The sequence below is a fragment of the Streptopelia decaocto genome (genome assembly GCF_964273445.1).
Source record: "Streptopelia decaocto genome assembly, chromosome: 1".
In the NCBI taxonomy this organism is placed as follows: Eukaryota; Metazoa; Chordata; class Aves; order Columbiformes; family Columbidae; genus Streptopelia; species Streptopelia decaocto.
This window is the reverse complement of record NC_138663.1, coordinates 32,601,992-32,623,419: the sequence shown is the minus strand read 5'-3', so window position 1 is coordinate 32,623,419 and position 21,428 is coordinate 32,601,992. Positions and strand designations below refer to the sequence as shown.

General features: G+C 39.9%; 1 protein-coding gene across 2 annotated transcripts; it reads left to right on the top strand.

Moving 5' to 3' along the window:
* Positions 1-522: 522 nt before the first annotated feature.
* TWF1 (twinfilin actin binding protein 1) lies at positions 523-20,012 on the top strand. Of its 2 annotated transcripts, none has more exons than XM_082056904.1 (9): positions 523-668; positions 3,973-4,050; positions 6,573-6,751; positions 8,044-8,139; positions 10,675-10,779; positions 14,184-14,309; positions 14,507-14,657; positions 15,080-15,201; positions 16,875-20,012. In XM_082056904.1, the coding sequence occupies exons 1-9, from the start codon at positions 644-646 to the stop codon at positions 17,043-17,045; spliced, it is 1,053 nt and encodes a 350-aa protein (XP_081913030.1). In that variant the 5' UTR covers positions 523-643; the 3' UTR covers positions 17,046-20,012. The 2 variants fall into 2 exon arrangements, with proteins under 2 accessions (XP_081913030.1, XP_081913031.1); XM_082056905.1 differs by having other exon boundaries at positions 624-668; positions 6,685-6,751.
* Positions 20,013-21,428: the final 1,416 nt, after the last annotated feature.

Sequence of the window (21,428 nt, the reverse complement as noted above, 5' to 3'; positions counted from 1 at the left end):
TGTCAGGGGCAAGGGCTTAAGCTGATAGAGCTGTGGGTCTGGGCTCTGCCCTGTAATTTCTGGGCTCCTTCTCGGGTGACTGTTCAATGCAGAATTCACAGTGCACACAACCAGCCTGGTGTCCCACCTTGTGCCTCCTTCCCTGCTTCCCCGAGCGGGAGACCTCCCGGACAGACTCTCAGAGATCAACTAAATTCACCTCAGTTATTTGTCACGACTTGGATCAACAAGCAACCCTGTGGGGCACCTGTCCCCTTCGGCGGGGTGTATGGCGGCAGGCGCAGGCCCTGCCCGGCGGCTGGTCGCGCCACACGCCCTGGGACGGCAGGTGAAGGGGACGACAGCCAGGATACGGGAAGACGGGGCTGCACCGCGGCCCCGTTTTAAAGCACCCAGAGGAGCCGCCTGGGGCGGCGCAACGGGAGCGGACACGGGGCAGGCGACGCGCCCGGCGGGGCTCTGCTGTAGGGGGCAGCAGCGCGGCGGCCGCTGTGGGAGCCCTGGGGCCGGCCCGGGCCGGCGGGGCCCGGAAGGCGCCGCGCTCCCTCCCGGCTGCTGAGTGGCGGCGGCGCGTCACGTGTGCGCGGCCGGGCCGGGCCGGGCCGGAAGGCGGCAGACGGCACAGCCCGGGGCGCGGCGCGACATGTCCCACCAGACCGGTATCCAAGGTACCCGTGCGGCTTTCCCTCGCCGGCGCTGACCGACTGCCTTCCCTCGCCTCCGCGGTGCCCACCTGCCCCTCATGACAGCCGGGACCCCTTCCCTCCTCCTGCCCTGCCCTGCCCGCCGGGCGGGCGCAGCGCCTTTCCCTGCGGGTCGGGTCGGGTCGGGACGCGGGCAGGCGGCCGTTGTGGCCGTTTAACGGGCCGCTCCCGGCGGAATTTTCTCCCGTTCCGGGCTCTTTGTTCGCTGCTGGACGAGCCCGTCCTTTCCGCCGCGGGATGGCGGGGAGGCCAGCTGAGCGCGGGGGGGAAGCTGCTGCGGCTGCGGCCCCGGGCGGCCGCCGCTCCTCCGGGTCGGACCCAGAGCGTGTCCCCGGTCAGGCGCAGACTTGGGGGCTTTATCCGCACGGCTGACCGCGCCTGGAGCGGTGGGAGCCCGCCTGAGGAAAGTGTTCGCTGCAGAAACCCCCAATGGCGAGCAGGGCCCTCTTGGCTCAGGTGACTCCCCTGGGCGCAGGTTGTCCCGCTGCCGCGGGCGGAGCCGTGCGGGGGCAGCGGGGCCGTGCGGGCTCCCCGGGCACCTCCCGACCCGCCCGGCTCTTGGAGAAGCCGTCACCCGGTCGGAGTGGCCGCAGCGGGTTTGGGAGGGTTGGGCAACACGGGACATGCCGAGGGTCGCTGCGGGCCCGTTGTGGGAGCCCTGAGGAGAACCAAGAGCCCCGGAGTACGGGAGTCCTGAAAAACCCGTCACTGGAAACCCCGAAAGAGAAATGTGGGAGGACACCTTTTTTTTTTTTGCCCACGTTTCCAAACCTTGAAGGGTGTGAGGAGCAATTAGAACACCGTTTATTGTTTCTCATTGTTACTGGGTTTCCCCAGAATCACAGAATTGCTAAGCAGGGATTACACTGTAGGATTATGTGGGGTTGGGTTTTACTGTCTCGATTTCTGCAATCTGCTTGTACCGTGTACTTTGCCTGCTCTCCCATATTTATTATTGAAGGTGACTTTTGTCCCAGCCATGGCAGCTCTTAACTGCTCTTCCATTCCCTTTTTTGTCCGTTGACTTGCATTTGGTCTGCACCCTTTCTGTTCTCTCTTCTTTTTCTTCACCTGCGTGCCATTCTTTGCTTTTTTGTGCTGCTTCTTGTTCTTCAACCCTTTTCAGGCTAGGAGTGCATCTGGCATAGATTTTTTTTTTTTCTCCAGGATGGGGAAAACTGCTATAGTGTTCTTCATTCCCTTGTTCTCTCTCCTGGCAATGCTGGAGGGAGGAGCAGAAGAATATTCTGTTGCTTATCACAAGCAAGAGTGGCTAAGCCTCTTGTGCTGCTCTCCTTCATGGCTTTGAGAATCTTTTGTCCTCTGAGGAGAGCTGGAGGGAACTCGACAGCTTTCCTGCATGGATCCTGCCTTGGCAGGCACTGATCAGGGGTCCTGTTTGCAGGAAAGCATCAACTTCTGCAATTTGGAAGAGGAATAGCACTTGTTGTGCCATTGCTGGCTTTAGCTACAAACAGGCTACTGTCACTCATAAACAATTGCAAGATTTGGCAGCATGGGCTGCTTTTTTTTTTCTGGAAACAGAAATGAAGTCATGGGGACTGTGAAATGTACCAGGCAGTTGCTAAAAGGACTGGACTTTCAAATAGGCCAGTGATGATAAATAGTGTAGGAAGTTGCAGAATACATGGAGCTGTGAGAAAGTACACTAGAATATGTTTGAAGTCTTCTAAATAATCTTTAAATAACATTTCTGTAAAATATTTGTGAAATAAACACCAATTTTGATTCTGTAGGTCTCTGCTGTGCAGAAAGTTGAAGTAGAAAATAATATCACTCCATTGTGAGTTTGAAAACCTTTATGAAAAAATAATGCATAGATCACTTGATGGGTGGTTTCTCAAATGTCTTGTCTCAAAATTTTAACTTGGGGAGCTGTCAGTGCTGTGGTATTGGTGCAGGGACTGCTGGATTTTGGTCTTGTTTTCGTGTGTAGGGTTGACGTGAGAGAATAAAGAGCAAAAATACAATAGACGAGAAAAGGATAAAGAAAAGCCCTGGGGGACCCAAAAGGTCTAGAAAGTGGCACAGCATTTGTGTGCTGAGTGGAATGGTGAGGATCAGCCAAGATGATTAGAAAAGCTGGCAGTGAATTACACTGAGGGTCTGCACTGGTTTGGTGGGAAGATGCTAACCGAGATGAAGCTTGAGTTGAACTGGTAACCCAATCCAGTTTGTTTAACAACCCCTTCCCCTCCCACACCATTTTTGAATTTCAGAATGGGCCTGGACATCACTTTGTGGGCACAAATTTAAAATGTTTTGGGTATGGACAATAATGTTTGTGGATACCATCTGACCATCTGTTCAGTTGGCCTGAACCTGACTATAAATAATCCTTTTTATTTGTTTCCTGGTTTGATGTTTGTTTTGCTGGTGCTATGCTGTGTGCTGTGGGATTACGTAAAGGACCAGCTTGTAATGCATGTTCTTCAATAAATGGTGTACAGCCTCCTGTCTATGGTATAATTAAACTGATTTCCACTCAGATGATTTAGAAGAGCAATTGAGATAAGAGTGATGTTCACATGGCTCAAGCACAGGTCTTCAGTATGCTTAGGGAAGTAAGTCTGTCATATTTGTGGTATAGTGTCAATGTGGATTACAGACATTTAAAAGTATTTTTCGTTACTTCTTTCTAAATTCATTATAAAGCTATCCTGTTGTGATAGGTTGGGGTTTGAACAATGTCATCAAGATACATACAAGGAGACAAGGTGGTATGAAATATGAGCAACAGGTTGCAGCCTTTGCTGGTATTCTTCAGAGAGGTATCCTCAGGAAAAACGGGCATGTTTGCCAGACAAGCTCTAACATTTTCCTGGCAGGCGTAAAGTTTCTGTCTGAAAGTTTGTACTAAGCCTGCAGACTTCATGAAGCTATTGTAATTTGAGATGCATCATATTTTTATTGTGTTGGCTGCGTTAACTCCGAAACCTGAGAGTGATGATGTGATGTTGCCTTTAATTCTGACAATGTTGAAAATCATACGGTACAGTAGAAAGCAGGGCTGTTTTGTAGTGTTGCCTGTCATCTTTTTGTGGCACGCCAGTGCCTGGAACAGTATGCAGCATAGAGGGAATGTCACTCCTGTGTTCCTTTTTCAGTCCAACTTTGTTGTGAAGGGCCAACTATATGCTTCTCCAGTGTTGTTCTTACCTTTGTGAATATTCTTTGTCCTAGGGAAGTGAAATGTGTTAATTTGGTGTTTTCATTAAATGTGTTAATTTTATTTTCTCTTCTTCAGCTAGTGGAAGTGTTAAAGACACCTTTGTTGGAGCCAGAAATGGACAATACAGGCTTCTAAAAATAGTCATTGACAATGGTTAGTCAAATTTTAATATTTTTCTCTGATTCTTTTAGATATTTTCCTAGTTGTTTTAGTGACCGACATGTGCAATTGTTGGAAAAACGAACATCTGCAAAACTTAATGTTACTAACATTTTCCATTTACAAAAGGTAAAATTTAAGTTTTGGTGATGCTAAGCTTTTCAGCATGATGCTACTGTATTTTTGCATTTGAATTTTTTTTCCAAATATCAGTTCATATTTTACCAAGAACTGCTCTATACTTCCTATGGGTACTATAAATAGGCTTACTTTCGTCTTCTTACTAGATAAAGAGTGGAGGAGAAAAAAAAATCCATACCAGTGTAGTGTTTAGGCACTTTGGTCACTTCCATTAGACAGAGATTCTTACACCGCAGCTAGTCACTATAGATGAAGTAAATGTTACCTGCCTTTTATACTGGGATCACCTGCGTGTAAAAGGTCCCATTAAAGCAGATGGTTAAGTAGTAATCTGGCTAGCTACATAGAAAGTATCTTAAAAAATCTGTAACTTTGTACAAGATTTCAAAGCTAGAACTGTTCCTTAAATCTCATGTATTACATAAATATAAAATTACTTAGTCCTTGCAGAACTTGAGTTTGATCTTTTAACTTCTTGGCAAGCGATCAAGGCTGCAAACATTGCAAGATAGAATGCATAATTAATTTTATTTTTAATAGCAGTGCTAGTTGAGTGTACAAGACACTTCATGGTTTAGTCCATCTTTTAAAATTCATTAAATGTCCACCTTGGGTTTTGTGTTTTTTCTGGAGTTCATTCATTTACAGTACACTGAAACACCTGTTAGCTGGAGAAAGGTACATGTGTGTACATGTACTTACACATACATACTTTTATTCTTAGGTAAATAACCTACTGTTACCTTCTTTGTTTTTGCTTGTCTTAAGAAGTCATCTGTCATTTTAATATTGCTTTCCTTAAGGAAGTGGCAATAGTAATATTATAAGCAGGTCACTGTGGTGAGGTCTCCATAGCACAAGGTAGCAAATGCTGGCATACCATTGATTTTGTTTGTATTTGGTTGTTTGTTTTGTTGGGGTTTTGTTTGTTTGGTTTTTGTTTTCCCAAGGCAAAGTAAAACAATATGCTTTTGTTCGTATGCTACTTTTTAATATGAAATGACCCGGGAAATAAGATAGAAATGGAAGACATTCCCTAATTTTCTTCCTGTTTGTGTGTGTGTATATGCACTTTGGCTCCATGTAGAAGCAGAATCCAGTCTTTGATGTTATTGTCCACAGTTCAAAAAGAAACCTTTAAGACTCCCAGAATACTGGGACAGTTGCCTCATCCATCTGCAGGAGCCTTCAGCAACTGCTCTTAGTCAACAGATAATAGTCAAAATTGGGTTCTGCTAATCTGAGTTATCGAGAGGTTTGCTGCTGGGCAACAGGGTTCCTCCAATTGCATTTTTTTGTCTTAAATCCAAGTGAGTATAAAGCCACCCAGAGTTCAGAACTGGCAAGTACATTCTGAATACTCTGGTCTAGTTGTACAACTTCAGCTACTTTGCATCTAATCAGAGAAGGGACAAACACCCTCTCCATGAGCTGTTCATGTTCTGCGACTTACTGTAGTAGAGTGCCTGGCTCTGAAAGTTTTGCTGCAAAGCCATTTCTATACTGTTGTACTTTTGTCTGAAGTTTTAGAAGTTAGGTCCTAGACTCTCAAAAGATATTTTGTATACTGGCTACTGCATGGTCTTCAGACTGTTGTGGAATCCTGTTTAAACAAGGTATTTCTGTTTTGTTTGCAGAGCCTAGTGTTTATTGAGAAGCTGAAAAATGTTTTGAAAGACACTACACTAATATTTTCCTTTGGAAGCTGCTATGTTATTTATAAATAAGAGAAAAATCTTGTTGCTACAGCACTTCACATCTGAAGTATTCTATGCAGACATAAGCCAATTATACATAATAAACAACTTCAGTCGTTTAAAGAGACCATAGATATGAGACTGTATTAGAAAGAGGTTTATCTACTTACATAATCAAGTGATTAGTGCAAGCATATTCATTCCAAACTCTTTTCACTGTATAACTGAGTTATTGACTCCTTACAGTGAGTACAAACACTAATATGTTATAGCAAGAGCATCAATAATTCTAGAATTTAAAAGCTTACTCTCGTTTCTACTTAAGTGTTCCCATTTAAAAATAAGTTAACTGGCAGAAGACAGTTTTTATTTCCCTTCTCTCTACATTATGCTAAAAATACAAATGTCACTCTTATCCCTTCAGATCAAAGAGCTTGATGACAACCAGCACAGTACTGCTCAACTATTTGTATCTGGGTTAAAGCAAGTTAGGGTTTGAACATAAACAGCTTTTGTAGGAATTTACCCACTTTCATACTGACTATTTTTGACTTCGATTCTTCTGGACATAATCATGAAAGATGAAGTATCTGATTAACTGTTTATTATAATGGTTAATTTTGAAAAACATTATTAACTACATTGTTGCTAACCTGTAGCTTTGGTTATTGCTTATAGAGCAGCTTGTTGTGGGATCCTCTAGGCGGCCGGTTGGATCATGGGAAAAGGATTATGATTCCTTTGTCCTTCCCCTTCTTGAAGACAAACAGCCATGTTATATATTATACAGATTAGATTCTCAGAATGCTCAAGGATATGAATGGATCTTCATTGCATGGTCACCTGATCACTCTCCTGTAAGTAAAAGTCAACAGATAACTTCATGTTGTTAATGATTTTTCAGTAAAGCCATTTGATCTGAATCTTAGATGCGAAGGAAAAGGATTTGAGGAATGAAGCATTCCCCAGCTTTCCCCTCACTTTACCCCACAAAAAATGGAAAAACATCTTTCTTGAAGCTGGTTGAGGACCCATATCAGTGGGTCTAGGTGGAGTGCAGCTGATCCAATTTATTTCTAGCCTGACTGGAGGAGACAAGACAATGTTTTTGCCCTATTTGTTTGTCTGTCTTTCTGTCAGTGTTTCATGAAAATCCGTAGAAGGATATAGGACAGAAATCTCTATGGGTGTTATAATGGAGAGAAGGATTATAGTGTGAGCTCAAGCTGTTTATTGTGTTTGGTGCTGGCTGCCCAGCTGGCACTCGTGGATCTGTGACCTGCTGCAGAATATACTGTTTCTTAGTTGGTAGTTAGAGAACATGGAAGGGAACTGTGCTTAGACTGGGGAGTTTCTATGAGAAACTAGGATACTCTGCACAGTTTCTGGGAATGTGAGAGTATGGGAAAACAGAAAGTGAAGCTATTCCAATAGTCCTACTACCTTCATTAGCAGTTAGGAAACAGCAAGACACCAAGAGTTGCAGTGCATGGAAGAGATTATGTGGAAAAGGTGAGATATTATTGAGAGGATGACATGGCAGTGAATTAAAGTGGGAAAATGAGACTGTTGAGAGAGGAATAAGTAACTGTGTTTGGCACAAGTTGATAGGGAACAAACATCATTAGATCTTCTACCCCCAGAATATTTAGTTTTTTCCACTCGGAGGAAAAAAATAAGTCTATCAGGAGTCACAATCAAATAAAAAATACTTATTTGCAGTTTGCTTTTTCTCTATATGTTGTATCCATTAGTACACAGACCAGTGACAAAAGATCTAAACAATTGTATTTTTTCTGATCTAAAATTAGTAAAGATTATGTTGACTTCCCCCCCGCCCCTCCATTTGAAAAAAATCCCTTATACTCTTACTAAGGCTGTGATTTAGTTTTGGAATTAGTTTGATAATACTGCATAGTATCATGCCCTTGAGAATTCCATAGTGTGTGTTAGTATTGTAATCCAGAGCTCATTCTGTGGAGTTTATTAAGAATTACAACTTCATAATGCAGTTTCAACACTTAAAATATTTGTTCAGGAGAGATGTTTTTTAAGGGACTTGGTACACTAACATGCTAGATTCTCTGTTTACACCAAATTAAAAATAAAGGAACCCAAACTGAAACAACACTGGTTTATTATATGATAGGTTCGTCAAAAAATGTTATATGCAGCAACACGAGCAACACTTAAGAAAGAATTTGGAGGTGGTCATATTAAGGATGAAGTATTTGGAACGGTACAGGTATGTTGTTCTTTTGAAGTCAGGTCACTGACTGTAAATACTGAATATAGTAGCTTATGTTACTGATGTGAATTTCTGGTGTTTCTGCTCTTTTTCCATTAAGGAAAAAAGTTAAAAGCTATGTATATTATTCCAATGTTAAAATGTAATTGCTCTTATTTTAAGAAGTGAGTATATTTAACAACTTGAGACTAAGAAGTCCTTGCTTCAGATGGTTATGAAAACTAAATAGGAATAATAGGAGCATCTCTTATCTCACTGCATGCATGTGAATCTTCTAAAAGCTGTAACACTACAACTTTCAGGCCAATTCTATAGAGGAGCCATTTTGGATGTATGGTGCTGAATCAGAAGTGGGCTAGAGCAGTGATCTTAAGCCATTAACATCTGAAAACAATTTTTTTAATCTTAAACTAAGGATATTAAGCTGCCAGTTTCTTAAAATGTAACTCAAGTCCATGGCTGCCATCATAACTTATGGAAACAGAATTTTAATAGCTACTGATTTGTTCAGTGAAAATACTAATAGTTGACTGTTCACTTATGGTGAGATAACTGGAAGGTGCATGTATGAAATCTAACAAGTTTCTAAGGGATGTTGAAAAGCCTTCAAGTGCTGTGCATGTAAGGAAACACGAGACTATTGAATTACCTTGGTTTCTTTTGGAAATGAATCTTACATGATTGTGATGTCTGCCTGACAAAGTCTTGACTTTTTAATCCATTGCTAGTTTTAAAGAAATACAAGCTATACTTCTCAAAGATACAGAATTCCTATAGCTTTCATGAAAATTGATGATTACATAGAGATCAAAATTATAATTCCCCTTTTCCTCCTTTAGCAAAGACAGACTGCAGCAGTTATCTTCTGTTTGGCCTGTTAATTAGTTCATTGAATGCACAAATCTGAACCAAAGCACCAGCATTATTGACACAGGGAGGTGGTGCTGAAGGAAGGGAAGGAGTTGGAGATTTGGGGAAGAATTGAGGATTTTGTAGTGGGGAAAAAGCTGTGGAAGAGAGATGGACTGTTGTGGTGGACACACAAGTCCATAAGGACACGAGGCTAATAATTCAGCTGCTCACCTAATAAATAATTTGTTACATTCAGCATTAATAACCCGTGATGGAATTTTCATTATCCTAACAAACCTCTCTGTAGAGGCCGTATTCTGGAGAAGCAGATAACTGAGTTGCTTAGAGGGTTTACTCATAGAGGTCATGTTAATTTTTCTTGCCTATTCAATCAACTGACCTCTCACTGCCACTTGCACCAAACCATTAGCAGTCTATGTAATATGTAGAATTTGCATCTAGCCTTATGACTCAGAGCCCAAGTCTGAGCTTCCATCTCAATTGTAAGGAAGAGGCAATTCATTTGTCCATTCCTGTTATTTCATAATGTGCTTTGGGCACTTAGAGGATGGTGTCAATGTAAATCACTTTTTTCCAGGTTCATTATGTTGCAATTTAATATATCTCTAAATTCTTGGTTTCAGTGTATTCTTGATTTCAGTATCTTTATAATCATCTTAATTATAGCTGACCTGTAATGTTTATCTGTGTGAAAATCACAGCTTCTTCAAGGTATGAAGTCGCAAACCTCACTCAGAATCTTGATCGTCAGCATCCAGTGATTTACTCTGTGTTCATTTTGTTAGACACAAGGATAGTTTAGTTGCAACCAGCCCTTTTATCCTGGTGGAACCTGCTTATGGTCCTGCTACTTCACATGTATGAACCTGGATACCTCTGGGCTCCTGAAACAAGGCATAATGGAATATTGGCACAGGAAAGTGCATTTGAGAAGGTCTGTCTCTTTCAGAAAGGGAAGAGCTGAGAAGGACCTTTCTCTTTCACCTCAGACCTTGAGTATAAAATCACATTAATATGATTGCATAAAGTCCTGCCCTTCTCTGAGTGACCACCTTAATAATAAACACACAACAGTATTTGCCTCTGGCGTCAGTCTCTTTGGAGAGGGCCACAACTGACACTGAGTATTAATGAATTCCCTAAAGAGGTTATCAGAACTCATCATTTCTGTGACACTGCATCCTAAACTATTTGCAGTGTCATGTGCTTGCTCCCTGTCCTAAGGTAGCATTTCTATCTCCCATTTTTAGATAGAAAACTACCAATAAACTTCCAGTCTGAGCATGCAAATTTTGTAAGAAAATAGGGGTTTTTTTAATTATTTATTAGAGTTGTGACAACTCTGTGAGGTTTTGCCTAAGAAGGCTGAATAATTTCATGGACACAGTCTTCACTAATGCTAATTTTTGAATTAGCAAGGTAATTGGGGACTGATTGTGGAGATGCTGCCCATGGTACAACTGGACAAAAGAGTAGCCCAGTGGGCCCTGCTGGACAGGAAGATGAGCTGAATTTGCAAATGCACCTACACTTGTAATCCATTCAAATGAAATGACCTTAACTGTGTGGGAGGGAAGTGCTTGTTTTATGCTGCATAGAACATCTTTGAAGAAAACTTATATTATCAATAAATGATCAAGATTTATATTGTGTTTTCAGGATGATGTTTCACTGAATGGATATAAAAAATATTTGATATCACAGGCTTCCCCTGCACCTCTGACTGCAGCAGAAGAGGAACTTCGGCAAATTAAGATTAATGAGGTACTTATAATGTCTTCAAGCATGGAAACTGGGTGTGGACTTCTAAGCATATTGTAGGGAAAAAGTCTTTCTAGGGTAAAAAAGGGCAAAACAGAAAACAGAAAGTTTGAGAAAGTTTGAGTGGATGAGAATATAAATTTATTTCTCAATGAGCTGAGGCTGCAGGATGATGACAGCTGGAGTCGAAGTGGCGTGATGGTGCTGAATTTGCGAGGCCTCATGCCTGAGTCAGAGGCCTCGCAAATTGCAGAGTTTAGTTGTTGGAACTTTGGCCCTTCACATGCTTTTAAAATCACTGGATATGCTTGGTGTGAAGGGTGACTGAGCACTGGCACAGGTTGCTCAGAGAGGTTGTGGAGTCTCCATCTTGAAAATATTCAAAAGCCGTTTGGACAAAGACCTGGGCAACCTGCTTTAGGTGGTCCTGATGCAGTAGGGTAGTTGGACAAGGTGACCTCCAGAGGTCCCTTCCAACCTCAGCCATTCTGTTATTGCCCACTTAAATTTTCCATGGTGGCAGAAATTGTAGAGAAAACACAAAATAGCAACTGTTGCTGTGAATGATTGCCAGGAGTATTTCAGCAGCCTTATTCCTAGAGGAAATGTATGTAACTTCCAGCACCAGTGCACTTGTCTTTATCACTGAGAGGAAGTGAGTAGAATTCCAATAAAAATAAAATAGAAATCCAAAACAAATAGCTTGTGCTTTAAAGAGACCGATTTGCCTTTGCTACAAATGCTTTATAGAAAAACCTCTAACATGCTTTTAACCAAGTAATTTGATGATTGCCAACTAGCTAGAGACTGAAAAATTTCAGAGGATTTTTTTGCATTTTTTTTCTTCACTTGATCGCTGTTTGTGTTCAGACATGCATTAAAATAGGTCATGTACTCATCTCATTAGTTCTTTAGACTTGTATTTTACAGCCGTGGTTCACGTGTTTGCAATATGGTTTGTTTCTGCAGCTGGGTACCAGCAAACCACGGTGTTAAATGCAACTCTCTATATTTTCTTATGTTTTCACTCTACTGTGCTTGTGCTGCAACGTTGTTGTTTACTGTTTTGTTTTGGTTTTTTTTTCAGTGGTGTCTTTTGTTACTTTCCAAGTCTAATTTTGATTAATCCAATGTAGAAATGCATTCATAGTCATCAAAGACTGTGTTTTACTTGAATGGCTTTAAAAAAGCCCCACTAATGTATGAATGTAGAATTTCTGTGGTATTGATCGCTTCTGTTATTAGTATTATCACTTATGCACTACATACATTGTGTTTGACAGCTGATTTATGCAGACTAAAACTTTATGCTATTATGAAACTTCAGCAGCAGTGGCTGTACTTTCCAGAGATATACAAACTGTAGATTGCTGCCATTTTGACTTTGTTTGAAGCATCTGGCAATACGTTAACTTAGATCATTTTTTTCTTAATTATTTCCACCATTATGAAGCCTGTAATTAGACTCTGAAAACTAAAAGCTTTCTGATAAAAAAAACAAAACCAATATACATTTTCCATATGTATATTCTTCCATAATCACCCTGAGAAGTATTTTACTGGATCAGATTAAAGGATTGCCTAGTCTGCTGTCAAGTCCCTGAGTAAACAACAGCAGAAATCTAGGGGTGTAAGAGGGTGTAAGAGCAGGGCAAGAGGCCATAATTCCTTTGAGTACTCTTCTGTTGCCTCAACTTTTGCAGGTAGGGAACTTCCTGAGCAAGAGGTGTCTTACTATATTATTATTCTGAATGGGTTTTTCATCCATCATCTAGTCTTGTAGTTTTTCTGCAACCACATAAAGTTTTTTGTTTGTCACAGATCCTATGGCAGTGTATTCCACAGCTTGACAAAGTGCTATGTAAAGAGCCACTGCCCACTATCTACTAGTTTGTGATAACCCTAAAAATTGTGTGCGGAAGGCAGAGAAAAGTCATTAAGTCATTCCTCAGTTTTCCCCTCCCTTTTGATAAAGCCAACTGTACCCTGGGCTGCAACAAAAGGAGCGTGGCGAGCAGGTCAAGGGAGGTGATTCTGCCCCTCTGCTCTGCTCTGGTGAGACCCCACCTGGAGTCCTGTGTCCAGCTCTGGAGCCCTTGGTACAGGAAAGACATGGACCTGTTGGAGAGGGTCCAGAGGAGGCCACAAGAATGATCAGAGGGCTGGAACAGCTCTGCTGTGAGGACAGGCTGAGAGAGTTGGGGTTGTTCAGTCTGGAGACAAGAAGACTCCAGGGACACCTTGCTGTGGCTTTTCAGTACTTAAAAGGGGCTTATAAGAAAGATAGGGACAGACATTTTAGCAGGGCATATTGTAGGAGGACAAGGGATAATGGTCTTAAACTAAAAGAGCGGAGATTCAGACTAGGTATAAGGAAGCAATTTTTTACGAGGGTGGGAAAACAGTAGCACAGGTTGCTCAGGGAGGTGGTAGATGCCCCATCCCTGGAAACATTGAGGGCCAGGCTGGATGGGGCTCTGAGCAACCCGATCTAGTTGTCCCTGCTCATTGCAGGGGGCTTGGTCTAGATGACCTTTGAAGGTTCTTTCCGACTCAAAAAATGATTCTAAGATTCTATATCCGTGGACCTCTTGTATTCCTTATCAGTTATCTCTTCCTTATCAGTTATCTCTTTCCCTTGCCTGTCCCCACACTTCACAGCTTGCTTTTATGTTTGGGTTTTTTCTACTTGTGTTTTAATATGGGTTATATAGTATGGTATTTTATTATGGTTTATTATTTTTGTGATGCCTATTTTATGTTTATTCATCAGACTTTTATGCAGATATATTTTGCAAATATTTATTTATATAAACCTCTTCATAAGTTTATCTATCTTTATACAAAAACAAGCTCTTCCACCTGTTTCTTATCTTCTTTCCTTGTTGCTGACAATCCATTCTTTAAAATGTGGAGTATAACCTGGTGTTGCCCCAAGTATCTTTGTTTTCTATTTTTTTTTTATGAGTTTAATTAAAGCTGAACATCTTCCATTTGATCTAAGACCCACACTTTCCATTTTGTACACTTTTCTGGCTTTTGCTGCTTCATCACAAGTGTTAAATGTATTTGCAAAATTATAAAAGGAGGTTAATACATTCAAAAGCTAATACTTAAATGATAAGTTCAGACTTGGGAAGACTGGAGGCCAGAGGTCATTTTAAGAGAAACTGCATGAATGTTAAGATAAACGTAAATTCTCAAAAAATGGCTTTAAAATAACTGTTCATTTCTTGCACATAATGCAGGTCTGTTGGATGTGGGGATGATGGTTTAGGGTAGTTTCTTTTCAGAATAGCTACTGTTACCTGTGTATAATCATCTGCAACTCATTGTCAGTTATTGTATGAAATCAAACAAATGCTTGCAGAGGTTTCTGTGTACATCTCAATTGACTTGTGTTCCAGGTACAAACGGATGTTGGTATAGATACCAAGCATCAAACACTGCAAGGAGTAGCATTCCCCATTGCTAAAGAAGCTATTCAAGCTTTGGAGAAATTGAAAAATAAGAAACTCAATTATGTACAACTGGCAAGTATAAAAATACTTCAACTATTCTTTTAATAGTGAGTATAAAATAGATTATCTGTACATTAAACAATGTGCATTGGTGATGTACACTGATAAATTACCGTTCTGTATTAGATCAATTGATTTTTTAGTGTCGTATTACGTTCTCTGGTTTGCTTTCTGTATATTAACTATATTCAGGTTTGCTTTGTTAACAGCAAATTGATATGAAAAATGAAACTATTATTTTGGCCAACACACTTCACACTGAACTGAAGGACTTGCCAAAAAGAATTCCAAAGGATGCTGCGCGTTACCACTTTTTCCTGTATAAGCATACCCATGAAGGAGACTATTTGGAATCCATAGGTATGAGAAAGTTCTCCAATATGAAATTTCATTGGCTTGTTTCACATACTTCAGTGAATTTTGAGGCAGAGAGAAAGATGTGTCATAAAAGTAATCTGTCTGTCAGCATGATCATAAATTTCAGAGTCATTTGGTTGTGAAACTGACTTCTGAAGAGTCCTTATGTTTAGAAAGCAGCAAGCTATCCCTTTTGATTATGAACACTCATAAATCAGTTGTCATGTGAAAACAAAGTTACTGGCCATTCTCTCATCCGCATTTGAAATGAAACGCTTGCTGAAGCAAAAAAGTTCCAGAATGATGTTACATTTTTCCATTTCAGATTGCATAGTTGATTTGCAATGTGTCTCTGCTGTACATGATTTTGTGGTAAGGCTTTTGATGGAGTGTAGTTATGGTCTAATTTATTTTTTCCCTTTCAGTGTTCATCTACTCTATGCCAGGCTATACCTGTAGTATACGAGAACGAATGCTCTACTCTAGTTGCAAAAGTCCACTGTTAGAAATTGTGGAAACACAGTTGTGGATGCAGATAATCAGGAAGGTAAGTACACTGGGTATACTGGTATTTCCTCCATCCCCCTGTTCCCTCCTTAATATTCAACTATAACTGTCTCTGCCACCACCTTCTCTAAACAATGAAAAGTGTTGTGTAACTATTAAAGTTTAAAGTTTGTCCTGAACAAGAAATGCTTGCTGATAAAGCTCCAGAGATAAAGCTAAGTTATGGAAGCTTTTTTCTGGTTCCTAATTTCTACACTTTCATAGCTTTAACAAACACTTGTACATCAAGGGAGTGTTTGAAAGTAGTGCTTTGAAGGACTATTTAGTACTAACATGATTTCTTACTTAAAGGCCTGTCATATTTTGGACCACAACACATCGCTATTGTTGAATATTAAAGCCAAGGTTATTTAAGGATTTTCAAAATAGTTTCAAGCTGCAATTCTGGAACTCAGAACTGCTATCTTAGGAATCCTTAATGGGGCAAACAAAGATTTGCAAGCAAGTTGATTTTCTTTTTTTTTTTTTCTTACATTGTATAGATTTTGCTACTATACAATAAGTTGCTTCTCACCTCCAGAGCAGAGACCATAGGAATGGACTGTGTGACATATGGTTACAAAAAACTTTCAGGCTTGGTTTCTGGGGGGATTATATCTACCTAAAAATTAGAAGAGTTAATACTAAACATTTTCACAGAAGGGACATGAATTAAGTAGATTATCACTACGTGTTTTTTATATGTAGTTATTTCTCAGAAATTTCCTTTCTATGACAAAATAAATGCACCATGTGACTCCTGAAATTCCCATAGACATATTTCTGAAGCAGGAACTTCTAACAGCAATATCATGGCTGGCAGGTCTGTCAAGTGCTATGGTTGGCAGGCCATGAAGTGCTGAAAGCTCAGCAGAGCAGGGTCAAAGCATTTCTCTGAATTCTAGATTCCTGGAATTGAAAACAGTGGGGGTTTTGCTTGAGAACAGTATTTTCTTTCCATCCAGGTCTATATGCTTAAATTGTAAAAACCAAAGCAACCCACCCTTTTGTTCATTAAACTACTTACAGCTTTTCCCTGGCTTGAATACTTGCCGAGTTGCAGCAGCCAGCTATTCGTATCAGCTGTTTGTACTCCTCCCCTTCCATCTCAGGAGACGACAGTCTGCATGCACATTGCTTTAAAGTACATTTTAGTGAAATAAAAATAAAATTCTTAAAATATGGAGATTACATTGGGACAGTGAAAAGTTTTTTGATGTTAGAGGGGAGAATGAAGAAAGGAAATTGCAGTTCTGAAGGATCTGCATGCTGCTTTTTTTATTAAGGAAGTTACTTTACAGTTGAGTAAATAACCACTTGTTTCCACATATAATATTTACTCCTGGTTAGTATTAACATGTAGAATGTGGTAAAGCTTGGGACAGGGGAGGTTTCTTGGCATTTGTACTGTGTATCTGTGCTTAAATTTCAGGAAAAATAATTAAGTCAAATCATACTTAATATGGGTAAGAGTATAGTGGATTCTTGGAAAAACTACCCAAGATTGCTCAGGGCAGAGGCACAAGTTGGAGAACATCTCCATGCTAGATTCTCAACATTATGGCACATATGGTTTCAATATATTATTTAGAGCTTCAGCAAAATTTCAAAATGTTTTTTAAATGTTACCTTTAGCTGAATATGATAAATGTTGGATTTTTTTTTTTTCCCCAGATTGAAATAGATAATGGTGATGAGTTAACTGCTGACTTTCTTTATGAGGAGGTTCATCCAAAACAACATGCTCACAAACAAAGTTTTGCTAAACCAAAAGGTCCTGCGGGGAAGAGGGGAATACGAAGATTGATTAGAGGTCCAGCAGAGACTGAAACACCTAGTGATTAGAAACTGTTGTTTGCACTTAAGTATTACATTAAGAAGTGAAATTCTGGCTTTTGGCAATGAACTGAAATCATTCCATTCATAGATGTTGGGGGGGAAAAAAAGGCTCTTTGTACTCTTCTCTCTTCTGACCTCAACACTTTTTATATTGTTACATGATTATATTTGTTGACCATGTTTTGACATGTGGAAGAGCTAATCATTTTAAAGCTAGAAGAGAAAAACTAAGCTAGTAGCCGTTTATTTTCAGTTAGAATCCATTATTTAATATCTGTACATTTGGTCATAAACTTTGCAGACGTAAGACTATTAAGCCCATATATTCTGTGGTTACATTGCAACTGAATGCCTAGATAACAAACCTGTATTCTTACGAGTAACCTATTGAAATCCGTAAGACTTTCCTTGTGAGAAGAGCTGAAGGGCTATATAGAATTGTCCCAGATAAATCTTTATTTTTCCTTGTAGCTCTTATGGACAATAGTACAATGGGTGGCTTTCTTCTGGTTTTGACATGATGCATTGTTGGGTTTTGTTGTTGTTTTGTTTGGGTTTGTTTGGGTTTTTTTTATAATAGAAAATATAAACTAAAATCCGGTATCAAACATTTAATGTAAGTGTTCAGGAATAGTTGGATATTCTCCCACACAAAAGCATGGTCACTTAAAATTTATAACTAATTTCTCGGAATTGTCTTTAAAAGAAATCTGACATAAAACCACTACAGCTTTTCCAGACTTCTATACCACTTGTAAGCCTTACATATTAAGTACTGAAAGGCCAAGTAAAAGGTAATTAAAAGTGCATGAGTTAGTATACTCAGTAGATTATGGAGCTGCTTTCAAAGCAATATGCTTAAGGTTTCTAATAAATAATTGATTATCTGTGCACTTGGATCTAAAACTGTGTAAATTCAGGAAAAAATGAATCAGACTTCATAATGGTGGGTTATTTTTGAGACCCTAGTGTGTTTGCAGTATCAACTGCAATTTTAACTTTCAAGGTGTTCCGAAAATGACTTTTCCTAAATGTTTGAACTTGAATAGTAACTTAAATCTGTAACAAAATCCAACTGCTGACAGCATCTGGTTAGGATTTTGTCTTTTTTTTTTTTTCTCCTCTGAAATACTAAAATCAGCCAGAAAAGCGTAAACTTGATTGAACTATGAATAGTGTTTATTAGGAAAAGGAAGAATAGATTATTTTAATAAGTAGATTAAAGAAGAATTAGATGTGGAAATCAAGTATTGGATGACCTTAAATATTTAAAATTGTGTAATGAGGCCAATACTAGTGGATAGATTATATTCCCCAGTGGGGACTTACTTTTTACTGTCTTGTATGTGAGCTTTGTGGGTTTTGAATTATTTTTTGTTAAATCTACAAGGGAGTTGCAAGTCTTGGTTCACTGCATATTATCATAGATGCTGGGTGTACACATATAGCTGAATCATGTGTTTACCTGGTGGGTTTTAACCTAGTTTCGTAGGGAAATAATGCTTTGACACTACTAGTTCCTGATAAAATTTATTTTGTTTGGAGATACTAGCTCATTCTTGACGTCTGAGATTGCACTATAGAATGTGAAGACTGAAGTAGTCGTTGGTTTGGCTGTGTTTTTATATATGCAGTAGAAATCTGACACCTCAGCTGTTTTCATTTAATCTCACACACTACATCAATCCAATTCAATAGTTCTTGATCCTTCGCTAATCTCCTGCTTGCTCTTAGCTACCACGTTCTCTTTCTGCCTGTTGCCTTCTCCCTCTTGGGCAAGGAGCTGGTCCTTGAACTGTTTTTTCTATGTACTACCTGTCAGGTAAAAATCATTGTTTTTTAAGCATGGTTAATATGTGTGCAGCTCATTGTACACTGTAATTAAATGTATTTTTAGTTGAGCTCTGAATCTTTTCAGCACACCTAATTCCCTTTTTTATTTTAAGGGAAATCTTTCAGTGTAGCAGTTAAAAGTTACTGCTAGAGGGGTTTTTGTTTGGATTTAGTATCCATGCCCATGTGTCATCCCTACCAAGAGTCCATATACATTCTTCCACTTATTTGAGCCAGTAAAGAAGTTGAGCTTTTCAATTCCAGATGTTTTAAATAATGAACATTTGACCTGATATGGTTATGTGCATGTTGTGTTTTGGTTTTTTTCTTCCTAATCCTGCCCTAAGTAGATGAGGATGGAAGGTAGAGAGCTTAATCTGGAGGTTGGTGAGAGCTGGTTAAGTGATTATGCGAGGGTGTTTATAATGAGCTGCTTGAGAGTTTGGCCCAAACCAGACACTGTAAATTATCTCACTTGCAAATATTCTACATGGGTGTGCAAACCCCTGACCAGCCACTAGAGTCATGTCCTGAGCATATTTCCCCCTCACCTTTCCCCTAAAAGGATTTCATGAAGTCTTGCACTGCCGCCTGCCTCTCTAGGCCTCTTGTAGCTGTTCTCCTGACAAAGCAATAAGAAGCATCTGAACTTTTTGTGAGATCTATCACATTTATATCTGTGTAGTTGCCTCACATGACACTACTACTGTTACTGCACGTTCAGAGCCAGCACAAAACGAGGGCATTAATGACAGTTACTCCTTTTCTGTCTCTGGTCATTTCATAATTGAAAAAGTGTCCATTCAAATTGTTGTTTGCCTTCATAAAGCCCAAAAGCAATGCAGCTGCTTGCAGTTAACTCACAAGCTATTAAATAGTTAATTAACACCACAGGTAATTGTTTTTGAAATGTTTATGTTGCAAGGTAGGGAGAATTTGATCTTTTAAAACACTATCAGAGGCTTTTAAAACTAATCGAGGTAATAATTGCTCTATTGCTTGGATAAACAGATCAATAAAGGAAACTCTTGATTTATACTGTCTATGTATTCAATGAAAACCACCTTCAGATGCTAAAATTAACAAAGTTTACCTTATCTATTTTGTAATTTACTTTATAAATAAAGATTGATGCTGTAATTTGGTGTTGCCTGACTCATTTCATCATCTCTTTAACAAAGATCTGTATTCTAACATGGTGATGTGTAAGTAACAGGCAGTTCCCATGGGACTAGAAAGCAGTATAGAAAAAGAGACTGCAGGGAAAGAGGGGAGGTGGGGAGGAACAGAACTCCTGGCTTTTGTGACTGGAGAAAATTCAGTATGTTAGAAACAGCTACTTTCCTGTTGCCTTACACAATCAGTACAGGGGTCTCCACTGCAAGATCCAGATGTCTTCATCTCTTGAGGTTTTTATGCTTTCAATAATAAGCCTCTTCAAAAAGTTCTTCTATCCTTTTAAAATGCTGGAGTAGTTGATTAGTAATTGAACAGTTCTAGCATTGCTTGCTCAGCATGAGGTAGTATAATTAAACTGCTCACATTGTGTTGTTTCATTTTTTGTCTAAGCTGAAAGTAGTTTGCTTGAAGTCTAACTATTGCGCTCAAAATTCAAGCTGAAAAGAACATTTAGTGGTTTGGAGTTTCTTTTAACTGTCCTGCTGCCACATCCCCATGGGAAAAAAATCAGTGATATGGCAATATTGCAGTTGAAAGAAAGAAAGTTGAAGATGTGTTGAACTAGGATTTCAGAGAACAATTTTAATGCAAAATGCTACATGGGAAGAAAAGCTACTCCTAGAAGAGAAGCAAGAGCAAGGTGAGGGGAGGGAAGAGGCCGGGCCTTTGTGTGACCATGAGTATCAGAAGAAGTTTTGCCTTTTGGTCAGTAGGTGTTACATAAAACGCTCAGCTAGCCTGCCCAAATACAAAGATGAGGCAATTCTTCCTATTTCAATAACTGAACAAACTGAGGAAAGAAAATTTGATAGGGGCTTAATAACTAATGAAGACCTCACATGCTTTGCAAAGTGAATGAGCCCCAAAGCTCTCATATTCTAGTGCAGTATCTCAAGGTATGTAGTGTCCTGTTCTTGCCCTTCTTCCTCAGCAGCCACTAATGATCATCTCCTGGCCTGGGGGCTGTGCAGGCACCTCTGCTCTCTCTCGTAACAGCCATTCTGTTACCTCCTGCTGCAGCCAAGGGCAGAACTGTTGCCCTTTCTAAAAGGTTTCCTTAATAGCAATTTTCTATGGCTCATTAGCATTTGCTTTTATCTTGCTGCTTCCTTCTAGAGTTTGAGTTGGAATTGCAATAAATCACTCTTGCTATTTTTCATTAGTAATTCCTTCTGGGGGTGACTAATTTGCTCTGCGTTACAGTTCTCTAAATCCCTAACATGCAAAAGGCAGTCTCAGTGAGAACAGTGATCCTCAGGTGCCCATCCCGGCACCTTCCCCACTGAGACAGGACACAGACCAGCCACACTAGCCCTGTCTCCATCCCAAGAACATCTCCCCCCACCAGACCTGTACCAAACCTTCTCTCGCCTCCAG

What these genes read in the sequence shown, in the direction of transcription:
- TWF1 (XM_082056904.1), top strand. Translation starts at nt 644, where the DNA reads ATGTCCCACCAGACCGGTATCCAAG. An exon ending in CCACCAGACCGGTATCCAAG is followed by an intron (nt 669 to 3,972) that starts GTACCCGTGCGG and finishes TCTCTTCTTCAG; the next exon opens with CTAGTGGAAGTGTTAAAGAC. An exon ending in GGATGCAGATAATCAGGAAG is followed by an intron (nt 15,202 to 16,874) that starts GTAAGTACACTG and finishes TTTTTTCCCCAG; the next exon opens with ATTGAAATAGATAATGGTGA.